The 25,519-nt window shown below is 41.2% G+C and overlaps 2 protein-coding genes across 3 annotated transcripts; one reads left to right on the top strand and one right to left on the bottom strand.

The window, feature by feature from the left end:
• The first annotated feature begins 35 nt into the window (after positions 1–35).
• Positions 36–15,221, top strand: LOC143102258 (uncharacterized). The gene is made up of 6 exons (XM_076265740.1): positions 36–563; positions 5,858–6,025; positions 7,883–8,004; positions 8,138–9,393; positions 9,646–9,709; positions 12,587–15,221. The coding sequence occupies exons 1-5, from the start codon at positions 96–98 to the stop codon at positions 9,693–9,695; spliced, it is 2,064 nt and encodes a 687-aa protein (XP_076121855.1). The 5' UTR covers positions 36–95; the 3' UTR covers positions 9,696–9,709; positions 12,587–15,221.
• Positions 15,222–15,232: 11 nt separating this feature from the next.
• LOC143102259 (cytohesin-2-like) lies at positions 15,233–24,815 on the bottom strand. Of its 2 annotated transcripts, none has more exons than XM_076265741.1 (13): positions 24,576–24,815; positions 23,555–23,626; positions 23,313–23,377; positions 21,932–21,998; positions 19,705–19,823; positions 19,259–19,339; positions 18,897–19,009; positions 18,371–18,519; positions 17,961–18,072; positions 17,490–17,566; positions 17,332–17,403; positions 16,936–17,084; positions 15,233–15,984 (listed from the first exon to the last, which is right to left on the bottom strand). In XM_076265741.1, exons 1-13 carry the CDS (start codon positions 24,663–24,665, stop codon positions 15,900–15,902), a joined length of 1,251 nt encoding a protein of 416 aa, XP_076121856.1. In that variant the 5' UTR covers positions 24,666–24,815; the 3' UTR covers positions 15,233–15,899. The 2 variants fall into 2 exon arrangements, with proteins under 2 accessions (XP_076121856.1, XP_076121857.1); XM_076265742.1 differs by having other exon boundaries at positions 23,555–23,640; positions 24,576–24,814.
• Between the last annotated feature and the right edge of the window lie 704 nt (positions 24,816–25,519).

The raw sequence follows: 25,519 nt of genomic DNA, 5'->3' as shown, positions 1-25,519 counted from the left end.
CTAGCACACCTGATTCAAACAGGTAAGGGGTAAGCGGTGAGCTTCCGGGTGCGGGAGAGAATCTGTTTTTATTATAGGCCTAGAGGACTGCTGTTATGGCCGAGTCCCAGCTTATGTGTTTGGATGATGACCATGTAAATGAAAAGATACCGGAGTCCAAGCCGGAGTTTTACTACAGCGAAGAGCAGAGGGCCGCGCTAGAGCAGTTATTGAAAAATGGCGATGAGGCCTTTAAATTGCGGCTTAAGAAGGACAACATTAAAGACTTTTTGTCCGCTCGTGAAATTAGGTGCATTCGAAATACTTTTAGCGAATATGAAGTGGAGAGCGATTCAGAAATGTGTGACAGTAAGTCACCATCCAACTCTAACGCGGACTCCGGTGTCCATTCCACGTACTGGCCCCAGCTCTCTGATGCAGAAGTCCCCTCGTTGGATATCGGATGGCCGAACAGTGGATACTATAAAGGGGTGACACGGGCGTCAGTGTACACTCACCCCCCTAAAGATAAAAGCCCCCATATCAAAGAAGTGGTTCGGAGACTTATTCAAGAGGCTAACAAGGTATTTGCAACATTATGTGTACAGCCTATTTGTACTTGCTGGATTCTTGGAACATTATTTTGCCTTTCGAAACATTTGTTATCTAGGCTTCTTTGAGTTCATTATGTGAATGATATTTACCAACACCATCTTATGAAGTTAAATAGTCTCAGTTGGTAGTTTTGGCAGTTACGTTTTTTGTCATCATTCTTTCCCTTTTTGCGTGGTTAGGCTTGTTTTAGCTGTAGGTCTGAACAAGACCTGAGTTGTTGGTCTGAATGCGTTAGAGAGCGCATCATTCATGTTGACGTTGTTAACGAGTTGGAGCTCATCTGTTATAAAGATTGTGGATTTTGGTGACCTAGTTGGCCATCTCTGCTTACTGTTTGTCATGTGATGCTGTGAGATACAGAACTTGTCCTTGTCTCTGCGTCGAACTGCCGCCGTATGCTCTGCCGCGATCAGTTCTGCCATTCATAAAAGCCTTGATAGCCCTACCTAATTTCAATTCTAATTTTCTCAAAAGACTATCAGTCTATCAGTCCCCAACATCAGTAGAAGACCCATCATGATTTAGACTTTAGATTTTCAGACTGGCTAATATGGATATACCAAGGCCTCAATGTACATAGACTTAGATAACTTAATGTATTGATATCCATAATAAAAACGGATGACGCTTTGTAGTGTTTGATGGAGCTCTAGAAGTTATTTATGACTTGAATGTTTATCATATAACCAGTTTAAAACCACTTTACAACTTTGATGACTTATCCTTTGTGGAATACAATCTTTTGAGAGAATTTTGTTTCTCAATATCTAATCTCATGGTTGAAATTGGTAAGTCAGAAATATACGCTTTCATAGAGAAGCCTAGACGTTCATGCATGAAGTGGGATCTTGAGTGGGACAAAAGTGAGCAGGGTGCAAACGTGCCTTTACAGGTCTGTGCATCACATTTCATGAGAATGTTAACTTGTTGTGTCTTAAATGCCAAGTTGCATTAATCATCAAAACAGGTTCTCTCTCTCTCTCTTTCTCTCTCGATCTCTCTCTCTCTCACACACACACATACACACACACACATAGTTGTGTGCATCTGGCACGAAAACATGCTAGGCCTTCGTGGCTGTAAGGCATCTCCTCCACCTCCCCCACTCTTCCCTCACATGCACAAGGCTATCACTTTCACTGGGGCTTTCTCTCTCTATCAGACCCAACTAGCACTTTCAATAAGCTCCCTACAATAAAAGTATTGCTAACATTCTTTATTTATATAGCGACAGATATTTGAATATCTATACTCTATATTCACCCTGTATTTGAACAGCGTAGTGGTAGTACCAAATGTTCAATCAACTGTTAACAGCCTAACGACATGGCCTGCTGTACCCTTATTATCTATGAACATTTTGGATCAAATGAGTGGGACGAAATGATCTCTACTTGTATCATGTAAAGCTGGAACAGTGATCAGACCAGAGGGTTCAGACAGAGACCTCGTTGAACAGAGCCACTCATAAACATGGACAGAAGGGATTTAATTGCTGTGGCTCACTGCATCTGTCACCACCCTCTTGTCATTGTCCTATATTTTGATGATGCGAGGAATGAATGATTCACATTTTCAATGGATACTCCTCCAGTTATTGAGAAATGGTAAATGGTTTCCCCATTTTTTTCCGGGAGTGCTTGCAACTGCTCGAGGGTGCACACACACACTCCCCGCCCCCACACCGATAGCTTGCTGTTTTCTGTTTCACTATAAATAGTGATAGTTAATTGAAACTTTCAGAACCACTTACCCTTGTCGAGAACTTGTTTTTCCTCATTGGCTCACACCTTACACTGTGCTGTGACTTGAGGCTTTTTCTTTGCTTCTGTCTGCAACAGAGACTTGTGAGATACTTTGTGCACACACCTAGCAGTTGCAATAACTCAATGCTCAGGGCACATCTTTGTTAATTGAGCATATCTAACATATTTTGCTCCTTTCTCTGCTTTGTTGTGGCTCTCTTTTATTAAAACACTGTGTCAGGTCAGTTGAACAACTTTTTTGCCTTTAGCTTTGCTGTTGCTGAGTCAGCACAAGCATTTTTAGTCATACCAAAACCTGTATGTACTGTGATGAAAGACTCACCGTGGCTTTGTATAGCAGCAGGGTTATTCGTTATAACCATGGGGTCTGCCTGGCCATGAGATGTTACACACAAGTTGAGAGTATAAAGCACTTGGTCCCTGTGCATGAGTCAGGTTCACAGGTGGGCTTCACGCTGCCTGGTGGACAAGATGTTACACTGTGAAATGATCATTGTGTGATCATTGTGGTTAACCTTATATTCAAGTGTAGGCTACACACATGCAGTATTGCACAAGCTCATGCTGCTAGTGAAAAATTATTCGGCAGGAAAGTGAAGCTTGGATGTTAAGGCCGCCTGAGGCGGCCTCCTTTGAATGAAACAGGATGTGTGCTGATATGCAAACCAGCCAACTGTAGACTATTGGGAAATACTTTATTTGCAGGGGTGTGCATAAGACAGACATGACACTGTCATAACCATGACATGATACCTGTGAAGAACATTAAGAAGCCTTTGTGAATGTTTATGACTGGTGTCATCAAGTGTCATTCAAGAACAACACATTGAATTTATATAGCTCTTTTCATTTTTGATGTCAAGTTATTGGGATGTCTTTATTATGACAATGATATAACGTGCCATAAACATACCATGGATTGCCTTACTATTAATCATATATTTAAACAAATGACACTTTGTTTAAAACAATTACAACAGTCATGATGCATGAACATTCATAAAACCTGTTCGTATGAATCATGTGATTTTTTGTTTACAAAGCAAATTTTGCTGCATATATGTGTTTGCAGAGCTATGTTCGATGGTAGATATGAAGACTGTGTAGACTACACTGTTATCTTTCCTCAAAGGTTCTTGACTTTTAATAGGGCTCTTCCGGAATATGACAGTTGTACTGATATGACTGTAGAGGGTGGATACTGATAGTGTCAATAGCAGTGAGGCTTTTCACAGTGTTGGAAATCACATGTAACAATTTTCCTTTTTTTGTGAATTATTGAAATATAGAGGTCAGATATGATAATAATGTGGGTGCGGGTGTTGGTCTGTGTGTGTGTGATGATGTATGGTACAAGATTAGTATTTGGATCTTATTACAGATACAGATAACACGCTTACATTATTTACTCAACATCCAGATCTGTTTTGGTACAGTGTGTATCACACAAGTCAATCTGCTGACCTTGACATTCACTCAGAGTCCTTTTAGGCAAGTCCCTCCACTCGGCGGCCATTTGACAACGCTTTTTGGGCACTCGTTGGGCATCCATTTCGGCAGAAATGCGCGTGCGCAAGGCTTCACGACACCAATCTTGCTCCAGTGGCGAGATCACAACACATTATTGGCACGATGTCTTCACAACACACCACATGATTGGCTCAATGTATTCACATGTCGACGTTTTGCCGAGGAAGGGGTGGGATATGCGTAGACAACGGCCATATTGGCGTGACAAACTAGCCCCATGCATTTCTATGAGTATTTTTTGAGTGCTGTGTCTCCACATTAGAAAGTCTCTGAATCACTGCTATCAGTTCAGCTACAGTTTGATGAGTTTGTGAGATTTCATACTTGAGTAGAGTGATGACCATTTAATGACACACTTTGATATGTATGCTATGTTACTGTGTTGAATTGGGAGTTTTAACATTAGTGCATCCCCGGCCTACATTGTTACCCTAGTTATTTTAGCTCTAGCTCAGATGCACCTTTGCCATGTGCTGCATACTGTACCGTCTATGTAAAAGCATCTGCTGAGAAATATAGTCATAAACATACACTGTTTCCTCCGATTGTTCAGAAGACATCGTCAGAATAGTTTCAGAATACTCATATTTCCTCAGCAGTATTTCATTGCAAAGAAGGCTTGTTGCATCGTGTTAGCACTATAAAGTCCAATACTAAGTCTTGTGTTACTCATTTACATACAGCTTTGTCTGAAGGGAAGTAGTACCAGTGGTACATGTGACACAGAAACATAGAACAATTGTCCTCAGTATCATACATGTTCCTTAGTTTCAGTAACCCCATAAACAGGATGGCTGGATAGATAACTGGAATACAAGTGGGTCAAGTGTGGACATGTACAACTCAACCTCAGCCTGAGTTCCTAAAAACATATGCTCTCTCTCTCCATCCCTCCCTCTCTCTCTCTCTCTCTCTCTCTCTCTCTCTCTCTCTTTCCACCTATCAGTTTATAAACATTCTAACATTCTGTTTTAATGCATGGTGACTGCAGGGAACTACAGTTTAGGTATCATCAATGCATCATTATGGTCATGTTAAGAACAGTTTAACCCACCAGGTCATACGCTGCATATGTAGTTTTGTGGTCCAGGACAGGAGACCCTGTGAAGATGTGAGAGAAGCTTCTCCAGAATGTAATCTCCTATTTTGCCAACACCAGTTAGCATGCTAGCAAGCCCATGACTATTGTGCTATTCTAGGAGTTTTCACACTTTACTGCAAACCATGTACTGGTAGTTAGCTTGCTAGTTGTTGAACAAAACTCCTCCTCTGTTACTTAAGTACTGTATGAAAGTACCATTAGTATTAGCAAAGTACTCTGTGCTTTGGAGGAAATCGATGAATAAACCTGCCCGAGTAAGCACATGGTGTCAGTATCAAAGAAGAACTCCCCTTAATTAGACGAAACCTTTAACAGGACGCAGATTAGTTGTGTAGTGAGGATTAGGGCAGGAGGTATCTTCCAGAGGCTGAGATCACTGATACTTCTGAAAAAGGCAAAATTATAAATTAACCATAGCTGTTCAGGTTTTCTTCAACAGAATGTAAGTCATTACATATGTTATATAAGTAACATTTGATGGTCTGATGAGTATCACCAAAACCAAGGATAAAAATGAGTGATATATGAAATGAGTATATTATGGGTGTAAATGGGTGATAGCGCACTGTAGTATCTCATACGTGATGTGACATATGAATGAAATCCACCTGTAGGCAAGCTGAGAGAGTCATTCCTCTGGCTTCCAGAACTTATGTAGTTTCAATGTTCAAACACTCTCACTTACATAATTATCAAAAGATCAAAGCTTAGTCATGACACAGTGTAGGTTTAAATACATATGCTCCATGGGGAGATAACATCTGTCTAGCTAGATGGAATAGTGCTCATTCTTTAGTGACTAATGACATTCTCTACCACACCAAGTTCCCTACTCGCTCACTGCTCTCCACTGTTTGTTGAGTAGGTGGTGGCCATTGTGATGGACCACCTGACAGACCTGCTGATCCTGCAGGACCTGGTGGACGCGGGGTCACGACGCGGAGTTGCCGTCTACATCCTGCTGGAGGCCCAGGGGCTGCCCGACTTCCTGGACATGATGAGTCGTCTGTCACTCTCTGCCCTCGCCCTGCGGGTAGGTCACCCACACCTGATCCCCAATATGTGCTGCTTTTATACCTCTTTGTGTTTGGGAGATGGCAAGTGGACAGTGAACCCATTTAGCTGGTTGGTTGTCCTCTCTGGTAGCCCTGAGGGGATTGGCTCGTCTAACTGGGTTGCTTACTGACATCCCTCTGTCATTAAAAAGAGAGATGACATTGACATGAAAACAGTCAGTCTCAGGCAGGCTTGACTACAGAGTCAAATTGTTTCATAAATCTGCAAGATAGAGCATGTGAGTGTGATCACTTGTACAAGCTTGTAATAGGTAGCCAGTGATGTTGAAACACTGCAGTTTTTAATGTTAGCCATGATCTGTAGCCTAGTGATGAAACTGTGCTTCAGTAGACAGCATTCCACAATCCATGCATTAACAAACTAGTAAATGATAAATGCTTTAGTTTGTTTATTGGTTGTTTATGCAGTCCAATCAATTACATTTCTCATTTAGGTTATTTAACCAATGTTATGTCTTTAGTCAATTAAAACATGAATTACAACAAATATGAATTATGTGTATATATGCTATATATGTTAATTGAGTTAATATAAATTAATATCCTTTCAACATGAACCACCATATTAATGTTAGTTGATGACACCTTGACTAAACCCTTTAAACTCTTTAAAATATCTCCAATATCATGAAGCATTTAGAACATCCATAATCCTGTATATTCTCATGCTTTATTTCTTAACTTTTGCTTTAACCGTCTCCCGAAATGACTTTAGGACAACAATCCCACAAGTCTGGCCTACTTACTGTAGCTTTCTAACAACTAACAACATGGTGCCTGTGGAACTGAAAAAAAAATTGATGGCAACATTGGCTCTTTGTGGGTTGCTGAAGGGAGGTATTTCAGCAAGTTTGAGAACAATGAAACAAGAGTAACCGGAGCTTTCTCCCTCTCAGGTGCGCGGAGGGGAAAGCTATGTGTGCCGCTTGCAAACCTCGTCCTCAAATGAGCTCTGCCTCACTACCGACTTTTTCTTCCATGCAGTGTCCCCGTCCCCTCTCCCATCTCAACTTTCACATTTCACTTTTCACATTTTTCTGAAGCTTACGACCTGCTCGTCTTTCCGCTCTGACTTGTACTGATGTGTTACCAGTGATGTTGCAAGGGTGTGCCGTGAATGTGTGGGTTTAGAAGAAAAGGTCAGAGATTAAACAGCCTTATGTTTGTTGCACAGCAATTCATAGCTTGGCCTTCCTCAACATGTCCCTGGTTAATGCCACTTCTTGCTTGCTCACTCACTCCCTTTGTGTGGCGACACACCTACATAAACAACGCCAGTGAATCAATAAAACAGCGCCATTTTAACCTTTTGTGTTTGCTTTAATACACAAAACTGGTGCCTGATGATAGTATGTCGCTGCACTGCCACTGTTTTCACACTGTTCTAAATGGCAGTTTTTGGATGTTGGTTATTGTCAAAAGGGTTGTAATGCTGTATGCTCCTACAGAAAAACCAAAACTCTTTATCCGTCTGTGTGCGTCCAAGAGGAGGAGGGAGCGAGAGGAGAAGCATGAAAGCATAACAGCCAAGTCATGATTAATCAGTGACTCAGACATTGCTATTAAAACAGCATAATTCTCATTTTCTCCCTCTCCCACTCATTCCAACTTATCTCCCTCTCTCTCACTCTCTCTCTATCTCTTTCTCTCACTCTCTCTCATCTCTCTCACTCTCTCTCTCACTCTCTTTCTCTCTGTCTCTGTCATCTCTCTCATTCTCTCTCTCTCACTCTGTCTCTTTCTGTTGCTCACTCTGTCTCTGTCTCTCTTTCTCTCTTTCTCCCTCTCTCTCTCTCTCTCTCTATCTCTCTCAGAATCTGCGGGTGAGGACACTGCAGGGCTTCGGTTTCCCTCTGTCCTCCGGCAAACTCCCAGGCTCCCTGTGCTCCAAGTACATGCTGGTGGACGGAGAAAAAGTCATGTTCGGCTCCTACAGGTCAATCTTCATCACCCCCTCCTCCTCCTTTGTCATTTGTTTTCTCTGTCACCACTTCCTTCCACATTACATAATTCATCCCCTCTATTGTGTGTGTGTGTGTGTGTGTGTTTATGTGTGTGTGCGTGCGCAGCTTCACATGGAGTTCCTCCCGCATGGACCGTAACATGATCACCGTCATGACGGGCCACGTGGTGGACTTCTACGACGGAGACTTCCGCGAGCTGTACGCCGCGTCCCAGGAGGTGGACCTGTACAGCGAGTTCCACATCAACAAGCCCCCAGCGGCCGCGCCCGTACGCAAGACCACAGCAGAGGAAGTGGCTGCGGTGGTGGCGGCGGCAGCGCCTGCTTCTGTACGCTCCCAGACTTCCAAGCTGTCCACCTCTCGCTTCCAGATGCCCGTCGGGGACTCGAACCCTGCGAATTTCAAGGTGCCCATGCACAAGTACCACAACCCCAAGTACTCGCTGGTCGTGGGCAACAGCCTTGGGGGGTCCCTCTTCACAGGGTCCCTCCAGGACCTGTCCTCCATCAAGGACACTGTGGAGGTCGACACGGTGGCAGTGAAGGCCCTTCAGAAGAAGTTCCAGCAGGCCAAAATGGCCAGCGACGAGCATCTGGACAAGGACTCCACATCGCCGCCGCCCGCTTCCTCAAGACCCATAGAGGAGGAGGGAAAGGCGGAACCGAGTGTGACTTCCCCCTTCGGAGGGAAGAAGCAACGCAGCTCGTTCAGACAGTTCCTCAAGAACAAGATGGGCGGTTCTTCTCATACTCAAGCAGACGGCCTCAGCAAAGACACAAAGACAGCCAATCATAACACAGAAGCTCAAACTGCCCATGTAAACCAGGACCCAGACACAGTCACAACCAACCATGTAGCCAATCACAACACAGATGAGAGAATCGGCAACCTGAGCAAGGACTGTAACACAGCCAATCACATTACAGATGCGAAAACTCTTTATCCGTACAATAGCAAGATGTTAGAACGCAACCACAACTGGAATGCAAACCCAGCCACTAACCATATGGACACCCAACCTGCCCATCTGAGAGTAGAGGCCAGATTGGGCAATTGCCGCACAGACACTGAAACCCTCAATCAAGGCAGTTATGCTAGATCTAATCATGTTACCAACTATAAAAACCCCATTCCACGCAAAGATGCTACACCAATGGATCACAGCACAGCAGATATTATAAGAAAAGTAAATGGCCACCATCATGTCCCTAGTGCCGCCGTGTCTAATGGCATAGAAGAAGCTGAGGACACCTTTGACATTCATGCCAAACCATCCCTGTTGAAGTTTAATCACAAGAAGTCTTCCAAACTTGGTCCAAGGACTTTGTCTCTTCAATCTCTTAACATGGGTGAAGAAGATGGTGAGTATACTTATATATTATACTTATATAATATATATAATAAGTATACTTATTATACTTATATATGTTTCATCGGTTAGTCAGTTTTATAGTAATTTTATGTGTGAAACTGACTATGAATCCTCAGAAATGTAATGAGCCAGTGTTCTCCTCAATGCGTGTTAAGGGTAAATTGCTTGTGAAGGTTATGAAGGTGTGTCTCAAATGTATATGGATGATTCATGTCCATTTGTCATCTGTGTTATCCCATAGGCTACAAAGGCCATAGGAAACACCACAAGAAGAACTGCATTCAGTCCTAAGGTCAACACTCAAGGTGACATAACAGTAATTGCATTGTGTTTTAGCAGCTCAGCTGTGTTTTTGTGATACTGTAGTTGTATTCACCCATGTAGAATAAACCTAACCTGGCCCTAGCCAGATGAATGTCGTTCCGCTTAGCTCCGCCTAGCTTCACTCACATCCATCTGGAACCTCTTCCATTGAGAGTGATTTCTCCAACCAACTTTATGGTTTAGCCAATCAGGACGCAGGGCGGGAGTTTCATAGATGTGACATAGCGTAGAAGCGACTGTGAGACTTATCAGCGTCACGGGTTGGCTTCGATGTGAGTGGTTGAAGTAGCACGTCAATAGATGACGGACAAGTGGCTTATTCAATCATATGCAAGCATTTTTCGATTAGGTCCAGCCTTCTGAAGCAACACTTCAATGGATCGGTTCCAGATGGATGAGTGGAGCTAGGCGGAGCGAAATTCATCTGGCTAGGGCCAGGTTAGAATAAACCAGCATTGCTTTAAAAATAGACTTTGAAGATTGCGTTTTTTGCAACAATGGGTCGTTGTTAGCCATTTAACTGGAGCATATCTATGTTCCCAGGGTCCTATGTTCCCAGGGTCCTATGTTCCCAAGGTCCTATGTTCCCAAGGTTCTGTGATCCCAGGGTCCTATTTTCCCCAGATCAATTTTCTGCTAACACAGAGTGGCTAAATCTCAATGTCCCCCCTCACAGACTTTGATGTAATGCACATTCCCATCAAAGTCTGTGAGGGCTTAGGGCTGTCCCACTGTGATTGTGAAGTCCATGAGGGCTCACTCTCACCCTTTCCGTGCCCTTTCCCTAAGTCGGCATTTATGCACTTTACCCAAGATAATTAATAACAAATCATAATGTTGTGACGTGAAACTCAGGGTTATCCACAGGGAGGCTACACATTTTTGGTGTCATTAATTTAACAATATATCACAGGTGATGTCCCATTCCTGTTATTAGCATGTTGAACCCTAACTGTTATTAGCATGTTGAACCCTAACAGCCTCAAACTCAATCACTTATCAATGGATATCAGTTAAATCTTTGAGGGTTCAGGGACCCTTCTATTATGTTCGGGTCAGGATATATACACACACAACTGCTTGGTTGAATTTCCCATTGTCATGCATTCTTTAGAACGTGTAATAACCATAGGTTATTTGCAGACCTATGAAGTAGCTCCAGTTTTTTGGCCGTATTAGGCTACTCTTAACGTATAATAATAATGTATAATAAAATGTTGCATCAGAGCTGTACAGACGTTACGTAAGGGATAATGTATAGAACGGCGGTCATTACTGGGAAAATAAGTCCCGACAGGGCGAACCGGACCCCGACGCGCAGCGGAGGGGTCTTGTTTCGCCCTGAGGGGACTTATTTTCACAGTAATGACCGGCGTTCTATACATTATCCCGCTTATTATACGGCTACTTGCCAAAACGAAATAATAAACTCCCCACGATATGACTTTAGCCTACATAACCTAGCCTATTTGTTACCGTTCATCGTGGCATTTGCTGAGAAACAAATAGTTCGCAACAACACACGCTGCTGAACTTGAATCAAACATTCTTTAGAACACAGCTGATCAACCGTCTGCTTTCACGTTTGAATGAAGTTCCAGTCCTTGCGTAGTGATATGAAAGACGTATCAGAAGCACAAAACCTGTTGCCATTGACAGCGGTAATTATATGTTTGCAGCGGTAATTACATGAATATATCTTACCGCTAGAACTTTGGGAAATCCCATTCAAGTCAATGGAGCGTTCTACTAGCATTGTGAAGAGCCGTGTAATAAATGGCAGTAGGCTAAGAAAGATAAGGTTAATCAGAATCCTGAGATATATTATACCCGCTTGACAATGGGGGAGATGGAACTAATGACTGGCCTTTGGCCATAGCAACCATCCATTTTGAACCAGCAACGGCAGTTTGTCCTGCAAGTTGTGAAATTAGTTGATATGTGGCTGAAAGAAGTAGTTCTACAACTACTTCTAGTTCTACAAACAAGACAGTTTTAGCTATTAAGACGTTTTAATTATAACAGCAAATGAACACAACGCAAGTGACAACAGTGGTATAAGGGGGATAATGGACTCCACAGTGTTTGTTTGAACTTACGAGGTGTAACGTCCCCCTGCTGGCGCGTCGGGGCCATTTTACTACCTCAAAAGTGTATTTCTTTCTGTGAACCAAACGCTGTGTCATCCATTATCCCTTACACATATTACTATACACCATAACTAAATATTGTCATGGGTGAGTTGGTCTCTAAAAAGAACAAAATCTTTCATGTTCTAGGTCAAACAAAATTCTTACAAATAAAATGTTATTGTTAAAAACATTATTTTTCAGTTCATCGTTATTTGTCTGACAAAATAAGCACAAATCCATAAGAAAGACAGGGAACATAGGACCCTCTAACTGGGGAACATAGTACCCTTTTTCATTTTCCCATTATCTACCATATTAATCTGGGGAACATAGGACCCTGGGAACATACAGTATGGATGACCCCCCATTTAACTGAATATAGCCTATTATAGCAACAACATATGCATTAGCAATTTCACCATGCATGTCTTGGAATAACTTCGGAATACTCAAGGGTGAAAGGTGAAACAAGTGTGTCAGTGTGAACTGACAGTGTGAACAAGGAAACAAAATTAGCAGAGCAAAGCTGACCCAATTAGGGAACTTGCCAATGAAATGTTACACTAGTTACAGCATCAATCTTTGTCTTGCTCACTTCACTTGGTGGTGGACCACACTTCAGGTTATAATATTAATAGCACTTGCAGGAAGTGGTATTCACATTAGAAGTGCTTATTTCCTGTGTATCTCAGAGACCCTCACCCTTCTCTCTCTTTCTCTTTGCAGGGATGGTGTCAATCTGACCTGTTTGTTGTAATCCCTCCATTTTTCAACATGACTGTGTGAAGGCCCGCAACGCAAAGCTGCGACCTACTGCTCCCTCAGGTTAGGGAGGGCAGTGCTGTGGTTGCCCTTTGACCTTCCCTTTGATCACTTCCCAGTGACCACTCCCAGCAGGCCACGCTGATGCCTGCTACTTCACAGCAGTGAATGGACTGAGACCAACGCGAATAATGTTCTGAGGCTTTATAGAGTGAGTGCTTTTAAATGGCACCATAAGCATTAAAAGCAGAGTCCGCAATCCTAGCAAAAGGCTGTTTGATATTTGATCTCAACAGCCAATCAAATTACACCTCTTCGTTCCCTGCTTTTTTTTTTTTTTTTGAAGCAACGTTGTTGCAGCATTGGCTGAAATTGTTTTTGGTTTATTATCAGTCCGAGCCACTGTGTTTGTTTTCGTGTTTAAAGAGCCTAGACTGTGAACACCATGACAACACACACAGAGTGGACAGCTAGAGGGCAGAAATTCAGACGAATGTGACTAAAAATATATTGGATTAGAATCACAGTCGGTAGCTTTAAGACAGGTCATGACTAAACAGGTCTACCACACTGGATTTTGTGGCTAAAGTCCTTAAAAACTCCAAGCCATGATTCCAAGTAGGTGGTGTAGTGGCAAACCTTCAATCTCCAAACTAAACGAAGCCAAAGGGCACTTCTATTGGGAGGTTTACCACTTCCTCTGGGTTAACTTACCCAGATCTGTCACTTAACCACCTACTTGAAATACACCGTCAGGCGAGTTTGCCAAGGGGTTACAGCCTTTAGAAGGCTGTTTGTATGTAGGTGTACATTTTTGTACAGTCCTGGATGAAAAAACGTGCTCTTAAGGAACTTGTGTTAATTTAATTGAAAAAATATAATGTCCGCAACACTACTTTTGACTCCCAATTATTTAATGCAACGTTTCGACCCTGCTGGGTCTTCTTCAGGCTTCATTTGCCTTTGTCAAAAGCAGTGTTGCGGACATTATATTTTTTTCAATTGAGTATAGTTTTCTTTTGTCCTGCACCTGCCAGAAGGTGGGATGTGCACACTATAACTGTTTGCTGAACTCGTGTTAATTTAGCCTTGTCAGTTAGGTAGCACAGATAGTACTTGCTGGCTTTTTTGTGCACTGTTACATTGTGTATTTTTGTTTTCTTTTTTATTTGTTATTGTTTTTTCACTTTCTTAATTTCATTTGAATGTTTTTTTTACAAATAATGCATTGTCACTAATTCTTATTTCCACCTTAGTAAATGCATTCGTTTATGATACATATTTATTTGTTTATCTCTTCCAGACATTATTATGAAAGAAATACTTGAAAAAGCTATTATTCCACTTTGTCAGTTGCCAGTCCTCCAAACTTTGTAGGAATTAAAAGCAGTAAAAAGAGTGCAGAAAACAACTTAGTGCAAATTTCATAATAAGAACATAATATAAAAAGCTGACCACACACAGCTGATGGGATCAGAGAGGTGGTGTTAGATCTCCATGACCATCAGCAGGAGGACACTGTGTTTGTGTGTGTGTGTGTGTGTGTGTGTGTGTGTGTGTGTGTGTTGAGTGCAGGTGAAATCCATATGAAACAGCAAAAAAATTAAGCAGTCATCTACACCCTCCCAGTGTAAAATACAGTCTGCGACTATTCTGGTCTACTCCTTGAGAGTTTTGGTAGAATTGCATGTCAGTGGAGCCTGTCTGCATGTGAGAAGTAGCTTGTATCTGCAGGCAAGATTTTCTTTTCTTTTTTTCTTTTTCTGTCTTTTTTTTCTTACAATCACCCACAGCCTACTCTGTTTGGGGAGTGCAGAGGTTCAGCAAATCTTTTCAAGACCCCCCACCCCACTCCACCCAGCCCTGGCCCACCACCTTTCTTCATGCTGACACAGAAATAGAGACCCTAGCAGGATGAGGGGAGGAAGTGACACGCAAACACAGGAAGACGAGAGCTCAAGCACACTCACCGCAGATTCAGCCCGCCTCTGTCACGCACTCACATTTGCTTCACACTTAATGCACTGCAGTGCATGCACACACACACGCACACAGGTGTGAATGCAATGTATGCTAATAGCAAGAAATAAAGATGTGAAATGTAAACAGTTTGAAGGAGTTCACAAGTTCAGTAGTTCAGAAATATGGTTTTCTGGAACAGTGTGTGTGTGTGTGTGCATGTGTGTGTGAGTTCATAAAGCAGCTCCAGGCATGATTCAGTCAGTCATTTGTTATCATCTGACTGCAGCCTCCTCTGCTGGTCACCTCTCCTCTGTTATTCCAGTATGGTATTCTGCATGTGTGCTTGCTTTCTAGCACAACAGCGGCCTTAGTGGTTAGGTAGCATGTGTGCCCATTAATTGTACTGCAATGTTTAATTTCTGTGGACTGAAGTAGCATAACAAAATGTTTCATTGTGTTTAGTTAAATTTTTTTGAAGTAGGATGAGATTTGTGTTGCTGTCTATGTTGTTACACTTAGACATGGCATGTGGCCTCATTGGTAGAAGAGCATTTTAGTTACAGTTTACTTCAGAGTTTACTTTATTTTAGTTAGCCTTCATCATTGGATGCTGAGAAATAATACACATGTATCAGTTCAGACTCTGACTGTGGTCATTTATATCTATTTATTAAATAAACCAATAATTATGTACAAAAATTAATGACATTTTGGGGATGATGTCATAACACCCTCTGTAAACAGCTTATTTACATACATTGCTTACTGTAAAATATGATTAAAAAACGTTTATACAGTCATGAAAATATTTGACATTTATACAATTATTTGACATTATCCCATTGAAAACATGTTTTATGTTACCAAGAATCCTTCAAAAAAAATATCAACATTAGCATTTTCCAAAAATGGTTAAATAAATTAAAAATAACAAAATAACATTCTTCATGATATCACTTTAGTATAGAAATTGTAGCTTTGGCGTTCCAAGAACAGTAAATATGAGAGCTGTGTAGGTCTAGATCACCCCAATTTAGCTTCTATTCACAAGCAACTGTGAGAACTTTTGAGGTGGCAAATTGTGAGGGTGAGACCTGTGAAACATCACGCCACTTGTTTTCCACCTCTAGTGCTGACCATCACTTCCAGTACCTCTGTTCTCTCAGCTGGAGGCTAAAATAGCATCATGGCGCCTTCCGGAAGCACAGCACAGACTGGTTTGACACCTGTGGGTTTTAATCTACAAACATTAACAGCTCAAGAGGCCCCCTCGTGGTGACCTCTAAGCAAGTAGGGCTATTTGGTCTTGAGGTGTTCAGTCATAGGTTTCCACGTTGCTGGCAAGCTTCTTTTTGCGTGCTGACACCAAGTCATAGAAGGGGTCCTTAGTAATGCTGGCCCTGCAAGAGAAAGAGGACTAGGTCAGATTACTGGTAGAAAACACATTTCTGGGTATGATGACTATTGAGGTGAATAAAAGGCTGAAACACTTGAAAAGTAACATGCTATGAAGAGAGTGCATGTTTGTACAGTCTCAACTTATAAAATCACTCAGTCGGAGGAGTAATATATACTGTCATATTAACATTCCTGTCATATATCGCAGCTGTGTCTCAACTAGCACACAGGCAAAACACATCATAGAGTGACATCAGTGCAAACAGGCAAAATGCCCAATAGAGATTCATAAGGATTGATTAATGGATTGGCTTAAAGGAGAAATCCGGCAATTTTTCACATAGATCTCTGTTTCTCTGTTTCATGAGCCCCTATGTTCATGCCCCCATAGTGTAGCACTGTAGCTGCCTGGCTGCTTTAGCTGCTGTCTGTAGCAACTCGAGCTAAGTAAAACTGATTGTTTTCAGGGTTTTTTCTTACCAAGAGTACTCAGTGACCTCAAGAAACAGAGATCTATGAGAAAAATTGCCGGATTTCTCCTTTAATATGACCACCAAGTTAAGGAAATTAATCGTTTCATTTTGTTTTGATTTTGTGGCTCTGTAGGCACTGAGCCATCCATGGATCATTCATATACAGTACAGCACATTATTGAAGTTAGATCCAAACAAGAACTGGATGTTTTACAAGTATACAAACCCTAAAGGCACAATAAAAGACTGAATGGGAAAAAAATGTTATATGTAGTATCTGTCAATTTCCATTCAGTTTCAAATTCAGTTTCAAAGTATGGACTCTCTCTATGCTTTTTAGCATCATCATATCTGAAACATTCAATTGTAGACTTTCTAATATCTTACACTTCTTACATGTGGCTGTGTGTGTGTGTGTGTGTGTGTGTGTGTGTGTGTGTGTGTTGTGTGTGTGTCATATACTGTAGTCACGGTTCTGACCGTATGGACTTGATCCACTCGTCCCTCTCCTCGGCAGTGGACGCACTGATGCGGTAGGACTGGTGCTTCCCCATGACCACTTTGCCATCCGTCTCAGTCTTGCAGGCCTTGATCTTCTTCCCCTGGGGGCTGGACAGCTCCAGACAGAACTGGAAACACACAAGACCCCAGTCTTAACCACACGCCCACTGACAAACTGCTCTTACGCTGAGAAGGCCACAATGGAAATAAGGAGGACCATAGCTACATTCTATTGTTATATATATATATATATATCATCTTTGTTTTCAATGCATGTGGTGACATCTGTGTAGTAGGGTATTATATCTATTTTAGAAATATAGTAATACCAATCTATTAATCAGTCAAACAATCAATCAACCAATGGTCTGTCACCTGCTTATGAGGATCCTCCACCTCATCCACACAGAGGTTCTCTAATGGAATTATCCCTTTAGGCTCTTTGTCCTGTGGAGGTGATACAGACATTATAAGCCCCTCAGATATGATCAGCATCTGTTTCAGTCTAAATGCCAGAGGGAGATCGTACTCACCGCAGTGTACTGAAAGTAATAGAGACAGCTGTCGGTCAAAATGAACCACCTTCTCTTCCACGTTTTCACCCTGCCCCCTGCAGGAGGAAAAAGGTTACTGCATGACCTCATTTTTCATTCGGAGCCATTTCTACTCTATCAAGACTAAACAGAAAAAAGAGACAGAAGCAGCAGTTACAAGTTGCCTCTTTGGTATTCATCACCATAATTAAAGTTAAAAAAGTTGAGCGGCATTTAGACGCTTTTGTCCAAATCGACACTATTTATCAATTTGCCTCTATCAAAATGAATAAACACAAAGCATTTGACTGTGCCCTTGTATTAAACATAGCAGATGATTTGCATAATTTGCGTTGCCTTTTTGTTTAGATGTATTTTGTAGAGATGCCTACTGTTTTAGCAACAGAAGCCGCAATCTGTAGTGTAGGTTCTACTGACAGCTATTTTTGTAGGCAGCAATAGTGAGCTCACCCTCTTTTAGCAACCACCCCTCTCGGTCTGGATTGAAGAATGTGTGTGTGAGATCATTGCCGTCATCCTCAGGGATTTTGAATGGTTCATTGTGAATGCTCTCATACAGTTTCTGTGCGTGAAATAAAATGGAATAACATTCTTAACATTAGCTTAGACATACATGAACTTTGACTGCTAGACATCAAACAGTCAGAGCCTCCAGCCCAGAGACAAATATCAACACAAATATCAGTGAAGTGAGCTGAAGTGTGACCACTGAATCTGCATTTTGTAACAAATGACTGTTTGCATGTGCTGTCTGTTTTTAGTAAATTTAGGATCATAATCCAGAGAATAGTCGTCTTCCTTGACAATAATAATACTTCTGAAGAGGTGCCGTGTGGGCTGGGCCACGCTCAAGGCCCTACCGTGAGGAGCTCGCTGGGCAGGTCGCCCCCGTTGTTGATGCCTCGGTTCATGCTGATGAAGCGATCCAGGTTGGGCTTGTCCTTCACGTTTGGGTTGTGCAGGCTGGTGTTCAGCATGATGATGGCAAAGGACAGGATATAGCAGGTGTCTGCACAGCACACAAACACAAGCCACGGGTTGGTCTGTGTACATTGTGTGTACTGTATGTGTATAGCATGGGCTAGCAACTTGGTTCCCACCAAATGAACAAATGTGTATGAGTCATGAACCGTAGTTCGACAGGCCAGCGTCATAAGCCCCAGCAAGTGTAGCAACATGTGGGGTAATAGTGGTGAAAAGGCTACTTCCCCTACAAATATTGCATAAAGAAGTATTGTGAGGATACGTCACAGTAGTCTATGAGAAGCCCCAGAATTCTTGGCTTCAACCTCAGTGTCACCAGATATGGGCTTTAGGATTAACCGCTCAGTTAAGTTTGATACTGTATCTGTCAGATCATAGTGACATAAAATGGTATGTATGTACCGGTGGACTGAAAGACGCCTGCATTACAGTTGCAGTAGCGAGTTGCGAAGGCCTCCATCATGCGGTCAATTTTTTGGGCCTCACCAGGAAGACGGAAACTCCACAGGAACTGCCTGCCATGTTCAAAATGAATAATGGTCACGTAAAAATCTAGATGGTCAGACAAGGCTTAACCCTTGAAAGACTATTGAGCTGTGCCTGTGACAGCATAGTATACATAGTATCCATTATATAAACTCAAAAATGCATTCATTTAAATGATGAATTATACAGATGTAACACAAGAAAGTGTTCATGCATATGGAAACCATTTCAACACAGTCCAAATCATTCGGAAGATGCCCTCAGTAACGATGACTCACCTCAGTGCTTGCACTAAATTCAGGTCGGAAAACTCATGAAGGTCCACAAAAGCTTTCAGAATCCTAAGATGCATGTCTTCTCTAAGGTGAAAGAAGAAAACAACAACCAAAGGCCAAAGATGTTTACACTAAGGAACCTCTAAGAGTCATCACATTCACAGTCATAGTCATTGTGTTTGTTCTGCCTTTCATTTTGTAACTTGAAGCTTGAATTGGACAGAGGGATATGAATGGTACAGTCAATAGCCATGGAATTCATAAACTGATGGCAATTATTGTCATCATTACATGTGGAGTAATCACTAGGTCTACTTAATGTGTATTAAGGCTTTGTAAACAATATGGAGTCTTTCTATTCTTTTGAAAGCTTTAAGGGCAATTTTTCACCACAATCACATCAGATTAGGTGAAAGCTGCCATCATCAGTCTTTCTCAATACCACATACCTCTCTCCTAGGAAGTTTCCAATGGCAGTCTTGTTAAGGCCGTCCTCTTTATAAAGGAATTCTGCCACTGCCTCAGGTGTCCATTCCAATAAGCAATTATCCACCAGATACTGGATACCCTGCAGTGGGACACTCACCAGTCAGCTTGGAAATATTTTCAAATTCAAAAAGTGTTGATAAACATTTGAATGTAGAATTCTAAGTTCTTTAATAAAAGGCCGAAAGCTCTAGCCTGGAAAAATCCAGACTCTTTTACGAAGTGATTAGAGTCTGGTGACTCACGATTGGGATTCATTTCCAACACTTGCATCGCGACGGGCACTAACTTTGAAATCATTGGTCCAGCCTTACCAATCACATTGGTCAGATATTCCTAACGTTACTTTCTACTTTGTCTAAACTTTACAAACTGACAAAAAAACAGCATCAACAGTCAGGAAACAATGTATGTGGGTCTACCTTTGCTGTAAACACATTTCTGCATTTTTCCAACTGCATTCACTGATGTTTGCAGGTGTTGCTACTACTGTTAATCACAAAGTTTCGGTTTCGTCTTCCCCTCTCCAGACTAGATCTCCCTGAAAGAGGATATAGGTGGGCGGGGCAAGGCTACGAAAGCTCTGCCTTTAATTAAAGAATCTAGCATGGATTAAAGTGTGCTGATAAGTAGTTTCCTTGACTATTTCGTTTTTGTTTGTTTGTAGCACCTTTGATCGCGAGTGCAGGGTACTTTGTTTGAATGTAGAATTTGTTTTTTTTTATATGGCCTAAAATATGATACATTTGCAAACAAAAATTCTGGATTCTGATACAACTGTACCACTGGCAGATTAATGACTGTGTACTTTCTTGACCTACTTTACAAATGCATTACTGGCCTGCATACAGGCAGATGTTGTGGGTGGGTCCACATGCTGTCACACCCACACTCACCACATGCACTGCATGCGTCCTCACACGTACAAGACTGAATTAAGTGTCTTAGAGTTGGTTTAAACGGGAGTAAATGCTAAAGAAAGTAACATCTGTCTCTGTGAGACCTCAGAGTGAGACAGAAAAGAGAAGTTGTATGTTAGCAGATGCATCCTGCCCACAGCCATTCACCATACCAAGGGGTGATAAGACTGCCAGCGACAGTCAGTGATACACTGTGTGAAAGAATTTTTTTTGGTTCATTAACTTCCCTATATGAAACTATAGCAACTTGAACCTAATGATACTGTTCATCTCCTGAATCATTCTGAGTAAAACATATTTGTGTTAACTCATGTGACTCATTGTTTACTGTTGCAAGGTAAACAATGTAGGCTAATACTCCATGGGCCTCTGTGCCAGACAGTGGGCTCTGTGAGGGTGAATTGAACAGTGAGCACAAACAGTCAAATGCATTGTCTGCTGCAGGGTGAAAATAAGCTGGTGTGGTTTCCAAACACCAGCAGCAAAGGCCTCGTCTATTCTTCAAAGAACCGGATGTGGAACTCTTTTTCGTTAACTACTCCACCCCCTCTTCCTTTACCCTGAATCATCCGTGGTGGTTGAAATCCTCACCTCACAACTTTTATATAAGGTGACAATAGATCTGTTGTAGAGCAACAGTATGATAAAAAGGGCTGCACACAATGATTAGCTGTATAGCTTTAAAATCCCTTTCTTGGTCAGTCTAGTATTGGTTTCTGAGGTTTTGATACACTAAGGAAATGAACACAATGACAAAATTAGTGAAACATAGTATTTCAGTTTGTGAAAGCCTATTACATAATGTGTGGATGTGCAAGTGAACGAGAGTGAAATATCTCTTAATTTATTAAGCTTTCCATTTGAATTTCTACATGAGTAAGTCTTAACCTAGTCTACTCTATACATCTGTACATTCACACTATATGATTAATGAATAAGTCTTTACCTAGTCTATACATCTGTACATTCACACTATACACCTGTGTTCAACTTTGTTTGTTTTATCCTGAAAATCCTTTGAACCTATCATGATGATCTACGTCCAGGTCATTTTGTGTAAAAATAATATGTGGTTTATCATGGTTTCCTACTAATCTACATAAGATGTCATCCAGCATGAACAATGTATCTGTGCTCTACTGTATGTACATTAGAATCTACAGATGCAACTAAAATACTGTAACAACGACGCTTTCTAACACATTTATAATCCACATTATTCATTAATCCGATGTTTAATTACATGAAATGATGATTTATATCAGCTGACCTTTTTTGGATCCATGTTAAACTTCTTCTTCCCACAAAGGAATCGCTTAGTCCGCACAGCTGATTTGCTAAACCGGTGTGAGAGAATTTAACAGTTCAGCAAACAAAACAAAACTTCTGAATTATTTCCTTTTGATTTTCAAATTACCTTCAAAAAACATGAACTATTGATTTGTTTAAACTGGTTTTAAGATGTTATTCATTAATCCATTCATTCAATCATGCCTGTCTTGGCAACTTGTTGATGTGCAATGTTGCCTGGCAATGTTCCTCATTCTTGTGGCACGTTCCCATTGATGTTTCTGGAGAACTTTAATCGATAGGCAAATTGTCATGATCATCCAACCAGAATAAATAAAAAATGGTTATGTGGTTGCCCTGCAACATTGCTCAAAAAGTTGCCCCATGTATCATCACCTATAACCCACTTCAAGTGAATTATGCTAACATTGTCAGACTGGCCTATTAAACCCACAGAGAATAAAAAAAGGTATGTGTTATCTAACTCTTGGTTAAGAATAGGTCTTTAGGGATAGGAATAGGAATAGGTCTTTATTGTCATAGGTACAATGGAATTTAAAGTGCTCTCCAGTCAGTGCATCATTCATTTATACTTATACTTTAAGTACTAGTGTTACTTAAAAAAGAATAAATAGAAACAACAGCAAGTAAGCTTCTTACACAAAAAGTTGCAGTGTTCCTTTAACATCTTTTAGTGATTTGAGGAGACTGAAGAATAGTTAATTTACAAACCATTTTTATAAAGCCAGTCCATGGCAGAATGTATGGACACCCTACTGTCACTAGCATGGCAAAACTCACCACCCTTATAATAAGTCTGTGGTCCTTTTGCATCAGTCATTTAAAGAGATAGCAGAAAACCACAGATGCCAACACATCCTGTCACCCCCCACCTGGCTCACTCTGGAGAGGTGTCAAGAGGGGAAGCCTGTGTACTAATGTCCAGATGTGTCCAAGCGTCCACATGGAGAGCACAGACAAAAAAGATCCTAGCTGATACTGGATGTTTTTTTTTTTACTTGGATAGATGACTAGTTTTAAAACTAAGTTTAAGGATAGTGTTGACAGACCATGTGCTACTTTTCAACATGATATGTCATCCAGCACTGATAATGTGTCTCTGCTCTAAATTATTATTGTTTTAAGACTTGCAAATAAGTTGATTTCTAAAAAAACAAAAGATTCAAAGATTTTTCAAGACATTTCAATACCGGTGCTGCTAGGTTTCACTTGTGTTCATGATTGTTGAGAATCAGTTTGATTATTTTCACAAGAGGTAAGTGAAAAAGAGAACAGGAAAAGGGTCTGTTGTACACTGACCACGTTCTCAGCAAGTAAAACCAACTAAAGAGTTTTCTTACTTCTCCTCATCAGAAGCCATGTTCTCAATCTCACTCATGACGTTCTCAATTTCCAGCCTCAGCTTCTGCGAAAGGGAAGTGATGCAAATGTTGAATGAGGCCAGCAAAGTCAGGCAATTGTTATCAGCTGGTCATTACACACGCACATCAGCTGGTCATTACACACGCACATGCTAGACTCTAGCAGCTAGACTATAATTCCACAACACTGTAGAGCCTGACCCAACTTCCATTCTCTGTACCTGAATATCATCCAGGACGTCATTCTTGTGTATCCTCATGGTTTCCAACTGCTTCTTCTCATGTGGAGTAAACTCAAGAGAGGGAGCTTGACATTACACACACACAAACACACACACACACACACACACACACACACACACACACACACACACACACACACACACACACACACACATGCAATCCATGAAAGTGAGATGGTTGTTTCTATACATTCTCAATAATAATATGTTTTTATTTTTATATCACTCTGCATGTACAAGATGTAGTTCAAAGTAACAAGACAATAGGTAGCCTACACATCACAAGACAAAACAGAAGAAATACAGACCTCTGAACTACATGCATGTACATTATAAATGCAGATGCACATCCACTCATGAGGTCGCAGAACAGCTATTTGCACAGCTCCCCACAACTTCTCAGAAATGGTTTCTCACACCAAGCTTAATATACATACTGACACTTCTCTGTCTGGAAGACCTAAGCATCTTTCTCCCACCCTTGTCAGAGTCCATTGCAATAGGTCACATCACAGTACAGTTCTAAAGACATCCAGCCATCAGTATACCACATCATGTTGGCGTACAGTAATTGCTGGTCTTCAATAAAAGCTGATGCCCATCTCTCTCTATCTCTCTTTCTAAATAGTGCATTGACCACCTGAGCTGGTTGGTTGGCTAGTCTCCTCAGTCCAAGCCATGGTGTCACAGATAAAACTGAACATCCCAGTAGCATTTCTGAGAGAGTAACTACATATTCCAATATAATGCTACATTTCTTACATTAGCAATCTGATCTGTAAATCCGCACATATGGTTGTCACGCTGTCTCGGACCCCACTGGTCATCTCCTGTGGGCTTCTTGTGTATCTTGACTGAACAAATTCAACTATTTGTACATCTAAAGTCATCGATTAAATATGATTACTTACATGCAATACTATATGTTTGGGGCAGGGAATGTTGTATAATACACATAAGACATTGATATCTAGCCAAAAAAAGAAGAGACAGCTCTTACCTTTTCCCCAGAGGAAGCTGTCCTTTCTCTGGCTCCCCATGTTGAGCGATCTAGAGAGGCACTGCCTAGAAACAGGAAGAGCATCGGCATTAAGGCTGCTCAGATGCTGAAGTAAGAAAAAAAGATTTCCATGCTAGCAAACTCAGTGTCTCAGTTGCCTTGTCATACTGTGCTAGTAGATGTGCAGTTTTATTTGTATTAGCAAGATGGACATAGAGCATATCATACAGTGACACCTTTATGATTTAAATGTGATTGTGCCATTGTGAGGTATTGGCTTTCGTATAGGTTACAGGAGGGAGGGGCCATTTCTGGTCATATTAAACTCAACCTACATTCACACCTATCTATCTGCTCCTTTTCATTGCTTGGATGGTTAACATCAAAAAAGAGTAGGCCTACCATCATCACACCAGTTCCTACATAGGTACTCTGAATAAAGAGTCTCATGATTTAGGAAAGTCATTTCACAAATCGAAAATTTGGGGTTTTGCTCTAAATTATTCTAAATATTTCTACATAAGCATCAAGCGGTCAAGTAGAAATCATTATTACTGAACTTGCAATGTTTCTGCATCACTGAAGTAGGCATAGTGTACACGATTGTCATAGATTGGCTAGAGTGTTTTGTAAATATATGTTTGTAAATATGTCTTTGTTGTCTATAGTTTCATTAATAATCATAATGCATCTTTGTTTGGTTTAAAGGGTATTGATTTTCTCTCTTCTTTATCTAGTCAGAATTGATGACACAGATAGGCATAGGCATGTTAAAGTGTAGGCCTTTAGGTCAAGAGGTCTACGTGAGTTTACAAGACGTTTTCCAGAGTAGGTCATTAGCCTATCATTAGCCTAGAGCCTAGAGATAATTGGGCCAACTAGGAAATTGAATGGGCGCCATGTTGGATACCAATATTTCTGTAAGGTCCTTTTATTGACAAACC

This window comes from Alosa pseudoharengus, unplaced genomic scaffold (assembly GCF_046254945.1).
Source record: "Alosa pseudoharengus isolate Yale_2024_CS ecotype anadromous, Long Island Sound unplaced genomic scaffold, YU_APseudo_1.1 YU_APseudo_1.1_scf_4, whole genome shotgun sequence".
NCBI classification, from domain to species: Eukaryota; Metazoa; Chordata; class Actinopteri; order Clupeiformes; family Clupeidae; genus Alosa; species Alosa pseudoharengus.
Note: the sequence above shows the minus strand (reverse complement) of the source record. Positions and strands in the feature narration are given on the sequence as shown.